We start from the raw sequence: 19,699 nt of genomic DNA on the forward strand, positions 1-19,699 counted from the left end.
CTGCCGCCGGCCGCCGCCGCTCTGCCCCGCCTGCGGCCGCCCCCTGCGCGGCGCCGGCCTGGCCGCGGCCCCCGTGCGCCTCCCCTGCCCCTTCCGCCACGGGCACCGGCAGCGCCGAGCCCTGCTCCTGCGGCCCTCCGCCGGCACCTTCCTCGGGTACGGGGCGCGGGGCTCGGGCCGGGCGGCGGCACCCGAGGGGCCCGGAGGGTCCCGGGACCCGCTTCTCGTCTGTGGCCGGGCGGCGGCAGCAGCAGGCCCTGCTCCGAGGGGGGGCACTTCTGCCCGGACAGCCGTGCTCAGCCCCAAACGCTGTTTCTCTTTCAGAGGATACGACGGGAAATCTGATCTTCACGTTGGAATAACCAACGCCAATGGTAAAATAGCGTTTGTAGCTGCCCTACAAACCCCTGCCCCGCTCCTCTGTGCCCAGTGCAACTCGGCACCCCTCGCTTAAGGTAATGGGAACGGCCTGAGAGTCCTGTCGGAGCCACCTCTAGCACCGTAACACCTCTGTAACACCTCGTACCTGGTAGAAAGGCGGGCTGCAAACCCACAGAGCTGCTGCCTTGCTGTGGAAGGGTGCAAAGCTTCCTTGTGCACACTATAGGAATGGGAAAGGGGAGCTTAGCTGTGGCCTGCAAGAGCATCACACAAAGATCAAAAAATCGAAATCCAAGAATTTATCCTGCCTTCCAGCAGTGAGCACAGAGCTTCAGGCTGAAGTCCTGTACCCCTCCTAGTGCCACCTCAATGCTGAGGAGTTAGAGGGATTGACAGGTGACTTGTATTCCTGATGCAGAAATACAAAGCTAGGCAGCCTATTTAAAAAACAAACCAAAAAAAAGCTCACCCCACTGAAAACATTTTAAGGAAATCTTGACATAGACATATTTTTGCTAATTCCAAAATCATCCCTAATAAAAAAAAGCCATATTAACAATCGTGACAGGTTCTCAGAGTAGCTCATTGTGCAATATCTCGAGATGTTTATTTAATAGAAATATAGTCTAATTACAAGTTTCCAGAAAAACGTGTCTGTCCTTAAGTTGTTTTCCTTATAAAAAGCTCCAAAATCACCTTGTAAAAAATAAGAACAGTCGTTTGATAAAAGTAAACACTGCATTTTCTACTCCGTAACCATAGAAGGCCACTGTTGGGAAGCTATGATCTGAACTAGTAAGAAAGAATGGCATTAAGGAAAATTACTTTTCAAAATCACTGAGAAGTACATGAGAATGCATTTCCTCCAGTGCTACCTGATTATCTGTTGCTCTTTGTTTTCAGGAGTGGTGTATAACTACAATGAAGAGGGCATTCACAGAGATGAAACTGGATGGGAACAGTGCATTAGCGTCCCACTAGTACAGCCAGATATGTTTGAGCTTCTTCAGCAGTGGGATAGGCTCCTAGAGGAATTTTCTGTGGGAGAGGCCTGGCTTCCTCACAGGTAGGTTGTTTAAAAGGTGAATGTAGTAAGAGTACTTAGTCTGGGATGATAAATTAAGCCATTCCATTTTGGACGTGTGATGTTGTTGTGGTTCATTCAGCTCCTTCTCAACAAATATTGCTAACAACCTAGTCTAAATAAACTCTCTGAGGAGGTCTTGAAACCCAGTGGCCTTGCTAAACTGCAAGTGCTTTTAAGTAGCTGGACTATAACAGTGCTAAAATAAGAGAACATTTTAGGGGACTTTTCAGCAACAAAATAATCTTGCATATGAGAAGGAACATTTCCTTGAAAGAGTATACTGCTGGGTACAGAAGTACAACAATTCAGGTGCAATTCTATAATTCCTTCTAGGGTTCAACACTTTTAGAGGTATTTATATTTAAAGACTGAAATCATGACTACACTGATGGGATTCTTGCCCAGATCTTACCTCCAGATGACTGCTTTGCTGACAATGGTCAGAAATGGGAAAAATGAGGCTTTTTTCTAGCTCTTCCAGCGGGTTGGTAACATTGCTTTGGATAGTTACATACAGAAAGACTGCCACAGATGTTGAAGTCAGCATGTTCCATCCAGAATGTTCAGTTCTCTTTGCAACTTTCCTTCAAATTAACGCCTGCTGATGGTGTTGCAAGTTATGCAGCCCAGCAAAAACATTCACTGCTGCATCACCAAGCCTGTTGGTGGCAAAGCAGCTGCTGTCCCAGAAATCACCAGTCCTTGAACTGTTTGTTGGTAATGGTAAATTTAACAAGCAGCCTGTCAGAGCAGTTCTGTGAAGTGTTTGAGTTAATGGAAGTAGACATCATCTTACAGAAAAACAATAAATCAAAAGCAGGTTTTAGCAATTCTGTATATATTTTACTAAGTTTTCAGAGATAATACATTATCTCCCTAATAACAGGAGATGAAAGAATTTGACCTAGAATAGATTTTTAAAAATACCTAGAGAACACAAATCCTATTGGCTTTACAATCATCTTTGACACTTCTACATTTCCCAGTGCTTTAATGTTATTACTAAAATTAACTTGATGTCAAAAAAGCAATGGCAGAAGGTGGGTAGATGCATGCATCTCTTCCACAAGCTTTTATTCTGTTTTCCCCATGTGCCACCTCCTGGCAAAGCGACCTAATTCAGCACTGAGCTGAAGTGAATCCAGCATTTTTGCTATGTGATTTTCCATTGTTTTGCACTGCAGTGATGGTCCCTCTTGAAATTCCTCCTACTTTTTTGACACCTATTTTGGTAAAGAGCGCTGTAGCAAATTCTTGCTTACTACATGGGATCTCATTTGTCACTTCAAATAAGCACCCTTAACAAACCAGAAGAGCTTTGGACAAAACAGTGAGCAACCCTGAACTGGGCTCAGGGTTGATTTTGATAGCGATAGTCCTCAGAACCTGCAAAAAAGATCTCGTAAATTCCCAGGGCTGACATGCAAGGCTTGCAGAAGATTCCCTGTGGCAACACAAACCACAGAGCCACTGACAGTATGAGACTAAGAATGAGTCACAGGGCTAAGAACAACAGAGTAGTGACACGGGATGAGGCAGTTACAGAAGAAGCTTGAGAATTAGGCAGATGGCAGACAGGAGACTGACCAGGTCTGTATCAAATGCAGTTACACAGGGCCAACAGAACAAGCAGCGCTATGCGGCAAGGGAACGGAATAAGTTAACTCTGGTTGTTAGTGGCCAACGTGAAACATTTGGCAGAATCTGAAAAACAAAAACAAAAAAAAAAACAACATTGACAGTGAAAAATAAAGGTGTCATGCTCCTAGTTTTGGGTAGTAGAAAGAGGAAAAAAGAGACTAGGACATTTTAAATGGCCACTCTATTCAGGTAGTATTTCTGCCCTTGGTACAAATGCTTGCCAAGGGGAGTTTGACTGGCACCCTGTACAGCGTAGCAACAGTATCACTAATATATTAGTGATAGAGTCTGTGTGATTTTAAGTAAGCCTCCAAGTTAAGGCCACACTGAAAGAAGCATATATGATGGCACAGGATGTTACTGCTGCAGGAAGAACTTTTCAAGGTAACAGAGTAACAACACAGGGAAAAGCAAAGATTAACAAGGTAAAAGCAAAGTTAACTATAAAAAATAAAAACTCCTTATTTTATAAAGCTCCTTATTTTATATTTTATTAAAAAACTCCTAAGTCTGCAGCTTTTGTTTTTGATTTTATGCTCACAGTTTCTAGTATCCCTGTCTGAAAAGCACAACTTGCAATTAATAAAATGTATTTAAGCACCAGCAATGAAAGCAAATGGCAACAGATCTTGGAAAATACGCGCTTCTTTATGTCACTCACTAAAATATTCCTTCATGCACAGTGATTAAACAATTAGTACTAACTCTATTAATGAGATATTTTTCCTAGGTATGAAGAACATGACCACAACTGCTATACATACGCACTAGCATTCATTAACAGTATCCTGACTGCACAAGGAAAGCAGCAAATGAGTAAAAGTGAATTTACAGAGAAATTTGTGATCCCACAGACAAAGAATGCTTCTAAATATATTACCCTGCATCAGGAGCTAACTACTAAAGATTTCTACATTGTACCCCTTCCTGATCAAGAAAACCAGTGTGGAAATTGACAAGTTGTGACATGAAACACCTACAAAATACAACATGAAAAGAAAGCCTTAAGACTCCAAATCTCAGGGTTTAAGATATATGAACAGCTTGATGTATGTAAAAACACAACTTTATGTATGTTAACCTGCATATTATGGAAGGATCATGAAACGAAATTTGTGTATTTTGAATGAAATAACATGCATACGATGTACATGCTACAGAAAATTTCTATGGAAACCAGATGTGGAAAAATGTTTTCCTTTTTACATCCACTATACACTGTGTTCTGCCAAGAGGCAGAATATCAGAAATCATAACTGCTGGGTAATCAAGGGTATTAACACGTGAACTGTTGTAACTTAAGCTGTATCAAACCATCACTTTTCCTCAGCTAGCACATTTGTTTACAGATAGGCGGAAAAGGAATTTATACTTGCCTGCTGCTCAAGTCTGAAGTCCATGACAACGCAAAGTCATTTTCCTTTACTTCAATTACTAATGAATATAACAAGTAAATCCAGACTCCTTGTCTGACATATTTCTTTTCCAATTCTTCTTTGCATTTTGCACACTTATTCCTCATGCCAAGACAGATGTGTAGAATTGGAAGATAATCATAGTGTCACGTCTGTGCTGAGCAACAAACTCAGAATTTATCTCAGAGGTAAAGCTTGAGAATTTACCAAAAAGAAACTTAAGTTTAAAAAAAAGAGATCCTCCAACAGCACTTCTACATATGGTAGATTGTAGAGAAATGTATACTGAGGATGAAATTCTACTGTTCATAATTTGGCACATTTTATTTACACATATTCTAGTTTAAGACAAGTATTCTTTTTCCTTCTACTAGTTTCTGCAAAATAAGCTAGTTTGGGTCTACATTTGTGTCCTATCTGCTCAAAGATGGAGAAGTAATCATAAAAGATTGTGGTTTTGCCCATATCTAGTTTATAATTTTGTATATACAAACTGCATTAACCCTACCCCTCCACAACACTGTCTACCCCCATATTCTTTCACTTCTTGCTTCTGAATTCTAGTTCCTTTAAAAGCATATTCAAAACCATAACAAAATAGAGACAACCAGTTTGAAACACAAAATGCTGCTACTGTTAGAGATTTAGAGCAACCTCTAGAGCAAGTCAGAACTCTTCAGCTAAGATTTAGCTTACAGAGAGAAATCACAATAAGTTATTTCTGAGTAAGTCAGAATCTGTACTTCATTTAAGAACTGTATTTTAACTGTTAAAATATAGATACATGGGAAGTATCAGTGCCCTGGTAGAACTGAGTTATTTGGTACAGTAGTACCGAAACATGAAGCGTAGTTTATCTGCAGCTAGAATTAAAACACCATACAGCGAACACATACATAGATGTTCAGCTTGAAAAAGCTATTATGCAATTAACATTTTCATTTTATGGCTTTCCATTAAATGGAAACAAACACTAGATCTTCCACTAAGTTGCATATCATTCCCTGCATTCATGGCATGTCTTTACAATTTAAACCCCCTCAGTAAACAAGATTGTGGTTTTGTGTTTGGTGGGAACAGACAGAGCAGACAGAATTCTTACCAGCCCTGGGAATTTCACTGGGACCAGGAAGTAACACCCTATTCTATAGTGAACAAAAGCAGTACAAGGAAAATTCAAACCATCGTTGTCAGTAACTATAGTGTATCCTTACCATTGCAGCAAAATGTTTTCTCTCACAGCACAGGAAAAAATATAAAAATGTTTCATAGTGCTGTGAAGCAAGGAAACCTACTGTTCAGAGGCTAAGATGGAGCTCAGATGCCTGCCTGAATCTATAGGAGCAATACTCAAACTCCAGTTTAAGTTGATACTTAAACCACAGCTGCTGGCTGTACCTGAAGGAGCTGAATCCTTTTGTTTCCTTTTATTTTTTTATTTTTATTTTTTTTTAAATGTGTCTTCTCAGTATCAGACACCCTGTTTAGGAAACCGCAAGTTAGAAGCTCGTGGGCACCCAGTGTAGCATGGCAGAACTGCTCAGCAGTACCCTCCCTATTCCTCACTCCATACAAAAAGCAGCCTCCCAGTCCATAGCTTATAAGGTAAGCCAGGATAACAAAGCAACTAGTACACTGTGCCAAGTTCTACAGATGCATGTGTAGTTTCTGAATTAAAGAAAAAAGCAATGACAAAATTGAAGCCTATACTTGCCAAGCTAGAGAGACTGACCTTCCTCTCTACAGCTCACAGAATCTTCACTATTTTGGGCACAGTAACCCATCTTCAGCACAAGTAAAGGACACTGACTTGTGGTCTGGGCATTTTGCTTTCAAGGAACAAGTTTACTTTCTCAAGGCAAAGGAAACCAGAGCTGGATGGGCAACTTAAATGTGTTCTTGCACAGAGCAGAGACAGGAGATATCACCTGCTATGTCTTAAATGGGTGATCCATACTGATCTTCAATGTTACAAGATTTGGTTCTTAATTTCAGTAAGGAATCTTCTGCTACTAGTCTCTATTGCAGTAAGGCATCTTACCCAAACGAGGAAAGGTGTCCCTGCGCTTCCTACTGCCTAATGCCTAAAATTACTGTTAGGTGCTTAGACTCCAGAATTAATTTAAATCCTTGCACATTCTGGGAAGAATTCATCAATTCTGAGCATTGCTTGTGAAAATAAGCATTTTAGTTGGGACCATTGAATTCCAGGGTATAGCCACCTAAGAGCCTGGATTGGTCTTACATTGCAAGGACCTACAATGCTCAAACACTGCAACAACCAAATCTCTTCCCAAATCCAAGTTTGTACAACTTCATCAAGTCTATCATATCAGGACAGTTTCCAGTGGAAGATGAATGGTACCATAGGTCTCTCAAATCCTAAACCTCCAACTGAATCATTAAGCCACGCCTTCCTCCCAGCAACATTAACATGGATTTAGTTCAACTGGGGAAAAAAAAAATTAAAAAAAAATGTATTTCAAGGTTGAGGGGCATAGGGTTTGGTTTTTGTCATTGTGCACGCCTACTGTTTATTGTTGTGTTCTGATGTTGAGAGTGGGAAGAGAGAGAGATAAGCCAAGAAAACCTGACTGACTAAGGTGAACATGGCAACCACCAGAAACTATTCAGACAATCACTTGATATTATCTTTCCAATGGCAAAAGAATTTTAGAGAGAACTTGTGAATAAATGCCAATTAAGGAAAAAAGCACAGCAAAGGAAAAGAGCAACAGGCAAAAGCCAAATCAAAAGAAAAGCCAACAAAGGGCACCACATCTCCATAGCATTTATAAGACTTGCATCATTTTAGGCCAGAGATTTTTATGATCAAGTAAGTACAGAAGACAAAGTGCTGCCTAGTTTAAAGACAGAAAGGTTATCTGACTCACTGTAATTACTGCTTTTTTTTTTAAAAAAAAAACTTTCCCTTTCAAGCTTAGTTTTTTTTTTTTCTTAAGAAAACCATGCCTGTGTGAACCACAGAACTAAGCGAGCCTTACAACTCCCCAGTTCAACTTTGAAGAATCTGTGAGATATTATCAGAAAACCATTTGATTCCTCATTGCTTAGGCTTTCAGCCAGAGATTTGTGTTTTGGACTTCAGTGGCTGTGCAAGCCATACTGCCTATTCAGCACTAAGGCCTGAATCTGTCAGAGTATTAAAAATATGATTACTAATCACTACAGTCTAGTCACTGTTCAAAATAATACATTTTATAAACAATTTACAATTTATAAATTACAAGGAAACAGCATAGTAGTTTGACTTGGGACACAGCTTTAATTCCTCCCCTTCATATGCATTATTACAGTTCAGTCATAGTATTTTTCAATACAACATTCTCTCCACTAATCGGGATATGCCTCAATTTTAGACAACATTTTTACATACCAACTGAATGTTGACAGAGACTGTTCCGAGGCAATGGTTCATTGTGAGATCAGGGTAAAAAATGACAATGTATTAAAAAAAAGTTCTCATACATTCAGTTAAAGGTCATCTTGCTCACTACGCTCACGAGAAGACACCCAACGAGTTACAATCAGTTCCTGAAATAAAAAGCAATACCTATTATGGTAAGGAAAAGGGAAAAAAAATGCTAAAATCAGTGAGATTTTGATTAAGCCTTAGCAGATTGACATATATTATGTAACCACTGAAAAACTTCAACAGATGACATATTTGTTCCTAAAGTGAGTTCCTCTCATGTTTCTCTCCATTTTTAGACATCCATAAACCTTAGTCTCCATAGTTATATTTTCTCATGCAAATGCTTCACAGTAGCAGTAACAGACAGATTTAGACTGGAAGACTTCAGGTTTTTAAATAGCACGTCATACACTTCTCTCGCCTTGGAGCACAAAGCGATCTAGCTATTTAATTGCAGCTATTCATGCAAAAACAAAGCATGCTAAAAAGCAAGCAGCAGTTCAAGGGGGTTTTTATGATAGGTCATTAGTTGTCCAGCTGCCCCAAGGCTAAACTACGCAGGCAAAGGAGAGAATTACTCACCTGAACCTTAATTCTTTTCAAACATTCTGGTGTGGACATCTCTTTTTCAGTCATATCAGATGGTCTAATCAAGTAACATAACATAAGTTCCTGTTGGTAAACAAAATACAAACACAAGAATTTCATCTGATTTCTTTCTATACAAGTTTTAGATAAATTAGAAATGCAGATTCCACGTTTCCTACAAGACATCTTCTGCAAACCAAGAGCCGTACAATTTGGATATCTCATTTTCCTTATCAAAACACAATACTGTTATGGAATAAACTAGAATTGTAACAACACCTGAGCAGCGTGACTACGAGAATAAAGGCATTATGTACGAGGCTCTGTCACAGAAAAAGTCTTTGGGAAACGTTAAATTCTACAGTTGAAAAGGAAACCTGACAGATGGATACAGGTTTAAAAATCGGTATTGATAAGCAGGAAAGAAGTGTCCCTCACGTCTTTCTAACTGTTCTTCATGCAACGTTTAAAATTCCTACAGGGGACAGGATTTAATAAGCTTTTTTCCAGAAGTCATGTGGATATTGACAAATGAAACTTGTTCGCCTACTAGCAACTCTACATGTTTTTCTGCAGACTAGAATTGGAAGGATTCACTTTCCAGCCTCACTCCTAGCTCTCTATTCTCTGGAACTAAATAGTGTATTCGTCATTTCAAAGCTATTTTAAAATGGGTAGCTTACACAATTACCTTAGAAGCATTAACAGTTGTCCTGTTCAAGCCAGACAAGGAATTCCAGCTGAATGGTCTGCGAAGAGAACCTTCAAAAGTGTCATCCACTAATTCAGCAATGACAGAGTAACTGGAAAACAAAGCAAATGGGACAATTCACAGAAAGAAAATTACTGTTTTAGGAAGATCGTGTATCTTAAGAATAGAGCCTAAAAATCTGTGTTAAGCAATATGCCAGCATGCAGTAAGAAAGCTCTGAAGCTTAAGTCTGTAATAAGCAAGAGGAGAAAAGATGAAATCGTGAATAAACTGACTGGCACTTTGCCTTCTTACCCTTCTGCCAGTACTTGGAGCTAGTCTTATGAACGCCAACCTGACACTTAAAATCAATTTACTATTTAGGAGTTCAACTTGACTAGCTAAGGAATAAAGATATTAATCATCCCTTAAGTTGTGGGGGGGTTGTGTTTTCTTTTTTTTTGAGGGTCAAATCTCCAACCAAATTACATGTTATTCATACATTTAAAAAAGTCATTATTGCTAAATTGAATTACATTCCTGAGTGCATTCATCATATAAGTGTGAAATATGCTCACTGAATAAACATCTTACTACTGTCACAAGAATTCAATAAAATTGTGTGATTTAGTACCTCTGCTAAATGAACACATCTGGCAAAGTATTTTGGGTAAAGAGTACGTGCTTAATCAGTGAAGATACTGAAACAGTGAGAGAAATTTTCTAATTTAAAACTAAGAAGTTCATAAAAAACATCAGCTTCAAACCTTGCATGATAGAAGGGGGGTCCTTTTCGATATAGCACTGAAAAGGAAGAGAAACACCTGAGTTAGAAAATCAAAGTTTCCTTCTGAGTTTCGTATCTGGGTCCATAAATATTTTCAGATGCTTCATAAATTTTCACTACACAAGACAAAATTTCAACAATTTTGAATTCAGAGTTAAGTCGTCCCAGAAAGCGAAGAGGAAGGGAAGAGAGACAAAAAAATATGGGAGCAGCAGAGACAGGATAGTGGCAGGTAGAAAACAACAACAACAAAAAACTAACAAAAAACATCAGAGCCAAAAGACAGTTAGCAATTGCCATGGAGAAAAATAATTTAGGATGGAATTTTTCTGCAGACTCATGCTTTTAACACCGTCTTTGCAATAGAAGTTGAGCCACTGGAATGCAAGTGGAAGATCATTAAGTCAGTGAATTTCTGTTTGAAGTAGGCATTTTCCACAAGTTTTAGGAGAGGCAAAAGGCACAAGTTCTTAAATACTGCCACAGTTCCGTCTGTAGACCCACTAAAATTTCCTTCTCTATTTTTTAAATACAGACAAGATTCACTGAAGTTGGACTGTGGTTAACTGAGCTAAATGGTTACATTTCCTGTCTCCCCTTTGTCATGAGCGTCTAGGAGGTGACTATCTAGTACAGCTTTCTTATACGGCTGGCTAGCTCAGACCTTGTTAGGAAAAGCATGAGCAGCACCTCATTCCAGTGGCAATAGTGATTTGCAAATTATCCATAATGCACAATCTTAGCAATAACAACTTGAAGAAGCTACTGCCAAAGAACAAGATGCTAGAGGAGCTCAAGAGCGGGCCAGACACTTGCCAGCGTTAAACTAATCCACTTTGGCACAAATCCAAAGGCAGTGATACGCTAAACACCACATTCAGGCCAGAACACAAATAAATGATGACCACGCTAATATAAATTCCATGTATACATCAGGTGATCAATACCAAAACCCTATCCACAGCCCTGGGTATTAAGAACAAGGAAGCTGAATTCAGCCCATGCCAATCTAGAGGACTAGCTCAGCACAATCTTGACATACTCGTTCTTCAGTTACTCAGTAAGGGATTATGGACGCTGCTAATTATTTTTCTATGATTAAAAAAACATAACCTGCAATCCTATGTTAATTCTTGATTTCATTATGCAAAACAAAGGGCCTTTCCAGCTATCTCTTCAGCTACTGAACATGTGACATTATGTTTCATTCACATCCTAACTTTACTGCAAATCTATAGTCTAGCCAAAGGTGTCTGTTGCTAACTACAAGCAGCAAAGCCTTCTCCTGTCACGCAGCTCCTCATTGTTGAATTTATCTTTGGCACCAAAGTCTTGCACTGGCTGTCATATCTGAAAGGAAGTCAATCGCAAAATAAAGGACGCTACTCACAGAGATCGGTTCCATACTTCAGTCCAACTTTGGGGACCCAACCCTTACTGCGGAAGTAATGATATGCCATGTAAGTAGTTTTAAAACTGGGCTTCACTTCACTGAAAAATTCCCATAGCTTCAAAATTGTTAAGGGCTCCTGTAAGTCAAGCGAAGGCATTAACACAACTATATTAATATTATAGCACATAGAGAATACCGTGTGTAGTACAGCATAACAGCAAGATATCAAATATCACAGTCCCACTGCAAAGAGAACGAACTTCAGGCAATAAAATGTGAAATCCCTAAGTACAAGACAGAATCCTGCAGTTTCCATTTAGTTTTTTAATCATTTCATGATCACCCCCATAAGGCTCTTGTTTAAAAGGAAATCTGATAAATCTTAAACTAGAAGCATAGGTTTCAATTATTTTGTCCTTACAGTAGCAGCAGTTTGATATTTTTATAAACTAATGCTTAAAATGCCACAGAATTTTCTTGTTTCAGTGAAGAAAGAATATTCACCCTGTTATTCCTCCCATGCTTCCTTTCCCTATGTTTATTGCATAAATTACAACAACAAAACTTTCTCTCTAGAAAGACCCTGCTTAGGTACATTTGTCCTGGTAGACATCACATTTTCAGACCAGTATTTTAAAACAGAAACACAATTATTCATAATAAAATTTTCCCAATTACTGTGCCTTCTCCTCTTTTGGAATGAGCAGCACACAATGCTGCCATATTCAGTAAAAAAAATCAGTCCAAAAGAGTTCAAAACTAATGGTATCCCCGTTAATTCAAGGTTAGTCTCGTCTCTTACCTCACCATAATAAATAGTTAAACATCCCAGAGCATACACCAAGAAAAAAGCCTGAAAGAATAAACAAGAGTAAATTTTAACTGGTATCTACGCTCTTCCTGTAGCTTATATTTCACACAAGAACAAAGGCTCACATTCATTTTATACACGAGTCCTAATGTCATCAGACAAACAAGTTGCATGAAATTTTCATTTGAGCTTTCTCTTACAACCTTTAAATTTCATCTAATACAAAACTACAAAAAAATCTCTGCACGCACTGCAGACTCCTGAAGGCACTGTATTAAAGTAATGTGAATATATTTAGTAGTAGCACAATAGAAACAGGATTTATATAAATACCAAACTCCTCGTATTTCTATACTGAACTCCTGTAACTGGTCTCTTTGATGTCAGCAGGAGAAGCAAATGGGACTGGACCCTACTTTTTTTTTTTTTTTTTTCCCCAAACCAACATTTCCTGTAATTACTGCAGGCTCTTCAAAAATTTGTTTAATGACCAAAACATTCCAAATATTTAGGAGACACAGGAGAACCCTGTACTTCAGGGGCAGATATTAAATTACAATGTAATATATATCAATGCTTACTTTTGGCAGTTAAAACATACACTATAACTTATTTGAAACATACCTCTTCCAAGCTGAGTTGTAAATATTCAAAAATCCTAAATGGATTTCTTCTACATACCAGTTTTTCCTTCTTGACAAGCTACAACAAAAATTTAGTATATTACTAAAACTTTGAACTGGAAAAAACACCATATTCTTAAAGTAGCAGTGATTATTTAATTTCTCTGAAAGAACAGGACACTCTTTAGCCTTACATTTTCTTGCTCACGAGCAGAGTCACTTTCAGGACATAAGCCTGATTCCTCTTCCTCTTGCACCAATACATATTCTGGAGCACATTCTCTTGACTTGACCATCTCACAAGATTTTTGTTCCGTGCTCTCCTTAGCCTTGCAGTCGCAGTGCACACTAAAAACATGCTTCTGGCAAGACACTTCAGCTGTCTCTTTCAAGTCAGCGGGCTTCTGTTCTTGAGGGCCAAATGCAGCCACAGGATCCGAAACTGGACCTCCTTCCAAACAGGCCTTCTGGCGGCCCTCATTATGGCACTCAGGACTTAGAGCTGCTACACTTCCAGTGTCTGCAGAAGAATGTCTGGAAAGCTCTGTGTTTTCTGTGTTTGGGCCCGTGCTGTTGCAACTATCACCAGTTTGCTCAGCTCCCTCCTTTTCCAGAAGTGGCAAGTCCAGAGGCTTAGTGTAATTGTCAAGAATTTCAGTAATGGAGCAGTCATCAAGTCCTTGCTCTTGCAAAATACTTTTAGCCCACTGAACACGACACTGGTACCTAGTAAACAAGCAAAGTAAGAGTTCCAGAGCATTACAGCCTCTAATTAATACCCTAAAAACAAGCGTATTAAGAAAAACTGACAAATGAAGACTCAACACAGTTCACAAAACAAATCTGAACACGCATCCCAGTAACCACCCCATAAAACACAAGAGGGCACTCCACTCCTCAGAAAACTTCAGACAAGAAGGAACACCCAAGATTTGCTATTTTAGCTTTGTTTTGACTTTTAAATTTTACGTGGTGACAAACAGGGCTACAGAATGCTACATGAGAACTATGCGCAGAGAACTACTCTGATACAGTTTCAAGAAGCAGAAACTTCAAGCTAAAACTCAGTTACCCCACACAAGCCTTAAGTACTAATTCCCTGAGAAAACATCTTGGTATCAGAGTTCACATGATTAACAACTGCAACAAAGACTTTGAATATAGAGCTCTTAAATACTTCATCCATTACACAGCTGAGAATGGCTATCTTCAAACATGATTTTAACTACCTCTGAAAAATCTTTAACCAAATTCCTCTCATCTCTCACTGATTTATTAGCTGAAAACTGTAAATATGATTTACAGTTTCTAATAATTACCATAATCCCAGATGTTACGCGTTAGTTCTCAACTTGAAGATAGCATTTATATCCAGTTTGAGACATTAATCTCTCTGTGAAAGTGACAAGTAGTTGAGCACAGTTGTCCTTAATCAAACCCAGACAACTATGGTACAACGTGCTTTACTTCTCAAAACAAAACACAGCAATTACGGAGCAGGTAATGCAGAACTGCAAAGGCAATTAAACACAAATTTCATGTGTCAACACAAAGCACCAGTCCGCTCTGAAGTCTCATTATAAAGCCATATAATTCAGTGCTGTACTTTGTTACAAAAAAGACTCCTCTTTGTTCAATGCCTTAATTACCATTTAATTGGCACTTCCCAATCTACTGAAACACAGTGCACCTTCTGCACCAATGCAATACTTTCACTAATGCTCAGCTCTACCTGCTAACAAATTAAGCAGTCACAAAGCAGACTCATAAGCATGGCAAGTGTTTCTGCAAGTAGTAGTAATGTTGCTATTATGTTTTTACCTAAAGTTGAAGACTGAAGATGTTGAACTTTACATTTTACAGTATTTTTCCCCGTCATCATAGAATAAAAGCAAACACGGTAACTAGTATGCATGCTACGATTAGATCACACACTATTTAAGCAGAACAAAATAAATATCTGCCCCCACGCTGTTTTGCTATAAGTACAAACTGTCAATGCTAATAGAGACTATGGGAAAGAGGTAAAGCATTTATGTAATACAAAAATTCAAGAGCTTCTTCAGCTCTATATTAAATCACTAAGGAATTGGGAAAGATTTTAAAGTCAGACCCAGAAATTTCCTTCGCCTCCTCAGCAGAGGAACAAGTTTGTTATGCCTGCTACTACGAATTCATTACCATGTTACTATGCATGCACTCAATCCTGGCTCCTATTTAGCACTTAATACATATAAGCTTACATGAAAAAACAAACTGAGTATCACCTAAGGTATTTCAATTTTTTCAAATGTACATTATAACTGAAATACAAGGGAAAGAAATAGGAGTCATCAGCACTTATATAACCAACAACCTGAAAACCAATAAGATAAAACACTAAATAGAATCCCTACCTTCTACATAAGACTTTATTCTTGTAAAAAATATAAGTTGACTTACTTTTTTGATGTAATTATAGGCATGTTTATGTTAGCACCTGTATTAAGAAAAATCATACATTGCGTCATCAACATCAAAAAGTTCTCATGTGATTTTGATCATTGAGATAATCTACAGCCTAATCATTTTCAATTATTAGTGCATTTTCAGTACTCTGTGCCATTTTGGTCCTACTTGTATTAAGGACACACGAGAATTAGAAAAGGTGCAGAGCTAATGAAGATGAAACAGTCTGCACGAGATAACTAAATACACTATTTTTCTCCAGCCTTTAAAAAGACAATTCTGCAAGGATATTATAAAGTCCAGTAAGGTCTGTGTAGACTTAGTTGTCATGGAACAGATGGATAAAGCACGACAGTCTTTCTCTAAGGAACCAAGAGCACACCAGATCTAACTAACAAATAGTAGATAGACAATTTTCACATATCCTTGCCTCATGATTTCATGGACACTAAAGACTGCAGATTAAAACCTAGAAAAAAGGGACAGTTATGGGAAGACACGTCCAAGGAATACACCTTTACTTAACAGAGTTCTAAAACAAATCAGTGGAGGTTAGAAGAACGTGCTAGGGACGTATCACCATATGTATTTTTCCTAGGAATCTTGTACTGGACATCATCAGAGACAAGATATGGGAATAGATGGATCTTTGATCTGGCACAACAGAGAGACTCTCTTTCTGTGTGCTGTTTATACATGTGTATCTTCAACAAGTGAAGATAAATCAAAAGTATTATTAGTTAGTGAATAAAATACAAATGGGCACAATTTACCTTGCCATTTGGAAACCAGGAAAGGATTGGAAATGCTGTACACTGGTCGACTTCTCGAAAGAATACCTTTTCCAAAATAGCCCTTCAAAGATAAGGAAAACATCTTTATTTTATCAGACAAAAATGAACCTCGTTTCAAGTGACAGAACATTTACTGCCCTCGTCTGCTGAAAAAAAGTAATTGAAATCTTAAACATCTAATCTTAGCCTAAAGCTTTTTGTTTAGCTTCTGATAACTAGCTTGATAGCACAGCCTCTCGTGCCAGTTTGGTGAAGCACTGCACTCGCAGTTGGTCTGCACTGATCTGCTCCCTCTGTTTTAGGGAGCTTCACTGAACCAGGGACTTTTTTTTTTTTTTTCCCCCACCTTTGTACAATGCCTAGCACAGACCAGTCTTAATCCGGGATAAGGCCTCCAGAAGCTGGATCAAAGTAGATTTAATGGGAAAGCATAACCCATGTGCAGTACTCTTGCACTCAAAACTTTAACCAGGGGAGCTCTGGGTCTTTTTCCTCGATTTCAAATATCTGTCAGATGACATCTCTAAGCAGACTGTTGAAAGCAGATGCAGAATGCTGTGACATTGCATAACAGAAAACAGATGGATAAAACTACTGCTTAATAATGGTGATGAAATGGTACTGAGACATAAAAGGCTCATAGCTTGTATTACTCAAGAAGTAACTTCAATAAAGTCTGAGCTTAAAAGAATTTTACAGGAGTCTATAGCACATTAATATTCCAACTTTATGACCTTCAAAAACAAGAAAATGCTTCTACAAGGCTGCCTAAGCATTGAAAAGATAAATAAACATAACAAGACATTAACTTTTGTTTGTTTGTTTTTGCTCATGTCACTTCATTCCAGTATGCATTTCCTGGGTTAAGGATGAAATACTTTCTGTATTTGTTACAGAACGCATTTTGTCTTATTTCTGGAGAGGAGGGAGATATGGAGGGCTAATGGAGGCTAACGGGAGGGAAGCACGAGGCAGGCAGATTTTAAACAAACATTATGCTCTGCCTGTGTTCACACACGAAAAGTACTGTGCAAAAGTTGTACACCACCTTGTTATAGAGCCGTTCAATATCCTCGGGGTTCCTCACAATAACATTGTTGTTCATAATTTCAGCCTGGCATATTGTGAAATCCTTCCCACCTACATCCACGGGAAAGGGGGATTCATACGACTCATACACTCTTCTTTTCCTTCTTGGGGGACGGAAAACTGCTTCTGCCATTTCCTAATATTAATGTTTCCTCCTAAAAAAAGCGGAAACAAAACATATTTAGGAGTGAAAGTTCACCTATTTTTATGTTACCCCCCACGCCGCCGCCCTCCTCACACGGCGCCCGGCCCGGCCCGGCCCGACCCCGCCCCGCCAGGGGCGAGGTGCTGGGGGCCGGGGCGGGGAACGAGGTGCCCGGGTTGCCCCGGCCCGGCCCTCAGCGGCCCCACCGCCCGCCCATCGCCACGGCGCCCGCCCGCACCCTCCGCAGCACGGGGAGGCCGCGCACGCTGCCGGGCGCCGTAAGGCAACGCCCCGAGCCCCCCCCTCCCCCCCGCGGGAGGCTGCGCCTGCGCGCGGACGGCTGCGCGGCTGCTGGGGGGAGAACGGCGTGAGGGGAGGGAAAATGGCCTCCGCGGGCTGCGGGGAGCTGGCCCCCTGCCCCGGTACCGCAGCCGTTCGGTGGCGGCTGCTGCCCCCAGGCTGCCCGACAGCCCGTGCTGGCGGTTCAATAAAGTGAGTAAGTCGGCGTTTTGTGTGGAACGCCCGTTCTGAAATGAGTGATGAGGTTCATAATGAGAGGCAGCTGAGATACATGGGTGGGTGGAACTTTATAGCGGTGGGAGGTGAGGGAAAAAGATCGTTTTCAGCTTGGAGCGGTTGGTTTTGGCTCTGCTACAAACCCTTGACTTTGCGGTGACTCATGTGGCTGCCTAGCATAATGCAATGCTGCTTGCACAATTCAACAGAGGTGATTGTGCAGCTTACTACCAGAGTTGAATTGGGGAGGAAATAGTAGTGTAATTAAAAAAAAAAAAAAAAAAAAAAAAAAGTACCTGAATAAAATGCGAAGCATTTTCAGTAGGTAGAGTAGGTAGTAAGAAGCAAACGTCCCTTTTTGTGTCTTTGATGAAATTGACACCAGTTTAGGCCCCGTCAAATTCACAATCATACACGCAGTTACAGTGCAACTACCTCTTCTTGCTCAGAGGTTACGTTGTGAGTTACCGCTGTCAAAGAAAGGACCAAGACATTTTGGTTTGGGGGGTACAGACTCGGTAGGGAAGTCCATCTGATTTTCAGTGGGGAGATCAGTGAATGTAGTGATGAAAAGTTGTAAAACCACATCATTAGGATGAGGTATTTCACCTTTTATTCCTGTTTTACAGACAGACTCATGAGGCACAGAGAGGGGAGTGATGGTTATAAGGCCACACAAGAAATGTAGAGCAAAACATGAGAATACCAAGCAAGTATTCTTAGTTATTTCCTACACAGATCTACTTTACATACCACCTGATGAGTGCTCATTTATCTTGAACATTGATACACATATAAAGCGTTGAGGGTAAACCACAGAGGACCCCGTTATATTCTTGTCTTCAAAGTACATGGCAACACTGATAATTTCAGCTTCATTCTTAGAACTCTACCATTAAAATACCTGTGAGCTAAAGTATTCTAGGTAACATGAAAACAAGCAAATATCAAAGATATCACTTGGTTTCAAAATTCCTTGCAAATTTGTCAAATCAAGTCAGTTTAATATGTAAGTAGGGCATATCTAGGATAGATATGTCTATATTCTCTCATTGTGCAGACATACTACAATGAGACGTACATTACAGTGAAAAGTAGACAAAACATCAAAAAACTATAGGTCAGTTGCTTTTTTCCACATCTCATTATCTTCATACAGCCTTGAGAAGGAAACCACAGTATACGCCTTTCAGTCAATTAACTAAATCACACTAATTTCTTCAACTGAATAGGCAGAATACATATCTGTTCTCATTTCTTTTTCTGATTATAAGTTCAGATTGTTCTTCAGCCAGAATATTTGCTATCTGAAGGACAACCTCTCTTTAAGATGACTCATGACAATATTTTTTTTAGAGTATCAGTGATTGTACAGATGCTTTCACAAATGTCTGGATTTCTCTTTTTATGATGAGACAGCAATGACAAGGCAGCAGCTAGATGACTAGACAGTAGCTCTGAAAAGTGAACCCTGAGGGTTATAGTCAATCACAAATTGGAAATGTGTCAGAAATGTCATATTGTTGTGAAAAAAGGTATTACACTGGCACTTATAAGCAGGAGTGTCATCCAAGACATGAAGTAGCTTCTTTCGGTTCTTTTGCATGAGATGGAATCTCAGCTGAAGCATGTCTAGTTAGAAGAATTGCTCATGTAGAGCAATTGGACAGAGTCGAGAAGAGAGTGATGAGAGTGACATGTGAGGAAAGACTGAAATAACTCACTCTAGAAAATGTAAATTTGACAAAGTAGACTGTTATAGAAGGCATGACCATTAGATTACATTGCAAAATAATGTTGTACCTAGGAGGGAAGGTCAACTCTGTCTTTACCTAGGAGAATAGGATTACTTCC

The 19,699-nt window shown here is 39.5% G+C and overlaps 2 protein-coding genes across 2 annotated transcripts; one reads left to right on the plus strand and one right to left on the minus strand.

Annotated features, from left to right (window-relative positions):
- Window position 1: 1 nt before the first annotated feature.
- On the plus strand, window positions 2-4,570 carry MKRN2OS (MKRN2 opposite strand; the record flags this gene model as incomplete). The annotated part of the gene is made up of 4 exons (XM_035337883.1): window positions 2-156; window positions 325-374; window positions 1,285-1,447; window positions 3,840-4,570. Coding segments are annotated over 4 exons (594 nt in total), but the record flags the coding sequence as incomplete, so codon positions are not given.
- Window positions 4,571-7,456: 2,886 nt separating this feature from the next.
- TSEN2 (tRNA splicing endonuclease subunit 2) lies at window positions 7,457-17,679 on the minus strand. Its single transcript, XM_035338003.1, has 12 exons — window positions 17,568-17,679; window positions 17,144-17,339; window positions 16,075-16,156; window positions 15,296-15,332; window positions 13,048-13,579; window positions 12,855-12,932; window positions 12,222-12,272; window positions 11,417-11,555; window positions 10,007-10,043; window positions 9,240-9,351; window positions 8,543-8,632; window positions 7,457-8,079 (listed from the first exon to the last, which is right to left on the minus strand). The coding sequence occupies exons 2-12, from the start codon at window positions 17,315-17,317 to the stop codon at window positions 8,020-8,022; spliced, it is 1,392 nt and encodes a 463-aa protein (XP_035193894.1). The 5' UTR covers window positions 17,318-17,339; window positions 17,568-17,679; the 3' UTR covers window positions 7,457-8,019.
- Window positions 17,680-19,699: the final 2,020 nt, after the last annotated feature.

This window comes from Oxyura jamaicensis, chromosome 12 (genome assembly GCF_011077185.1).
Source record: "Oxyura jamaicensis isolate SHBP4307 breed ruddy duck chromosome 12, BPBGC_Ojam_1.0, whole genome shotgun sequence".
NCBI classification, from domain to species: Eukaryota; Metazoa; Chordata; class Aves; order Anseriformes; family Anatidae; genus Oxyura; species Oxyura jamaicensis.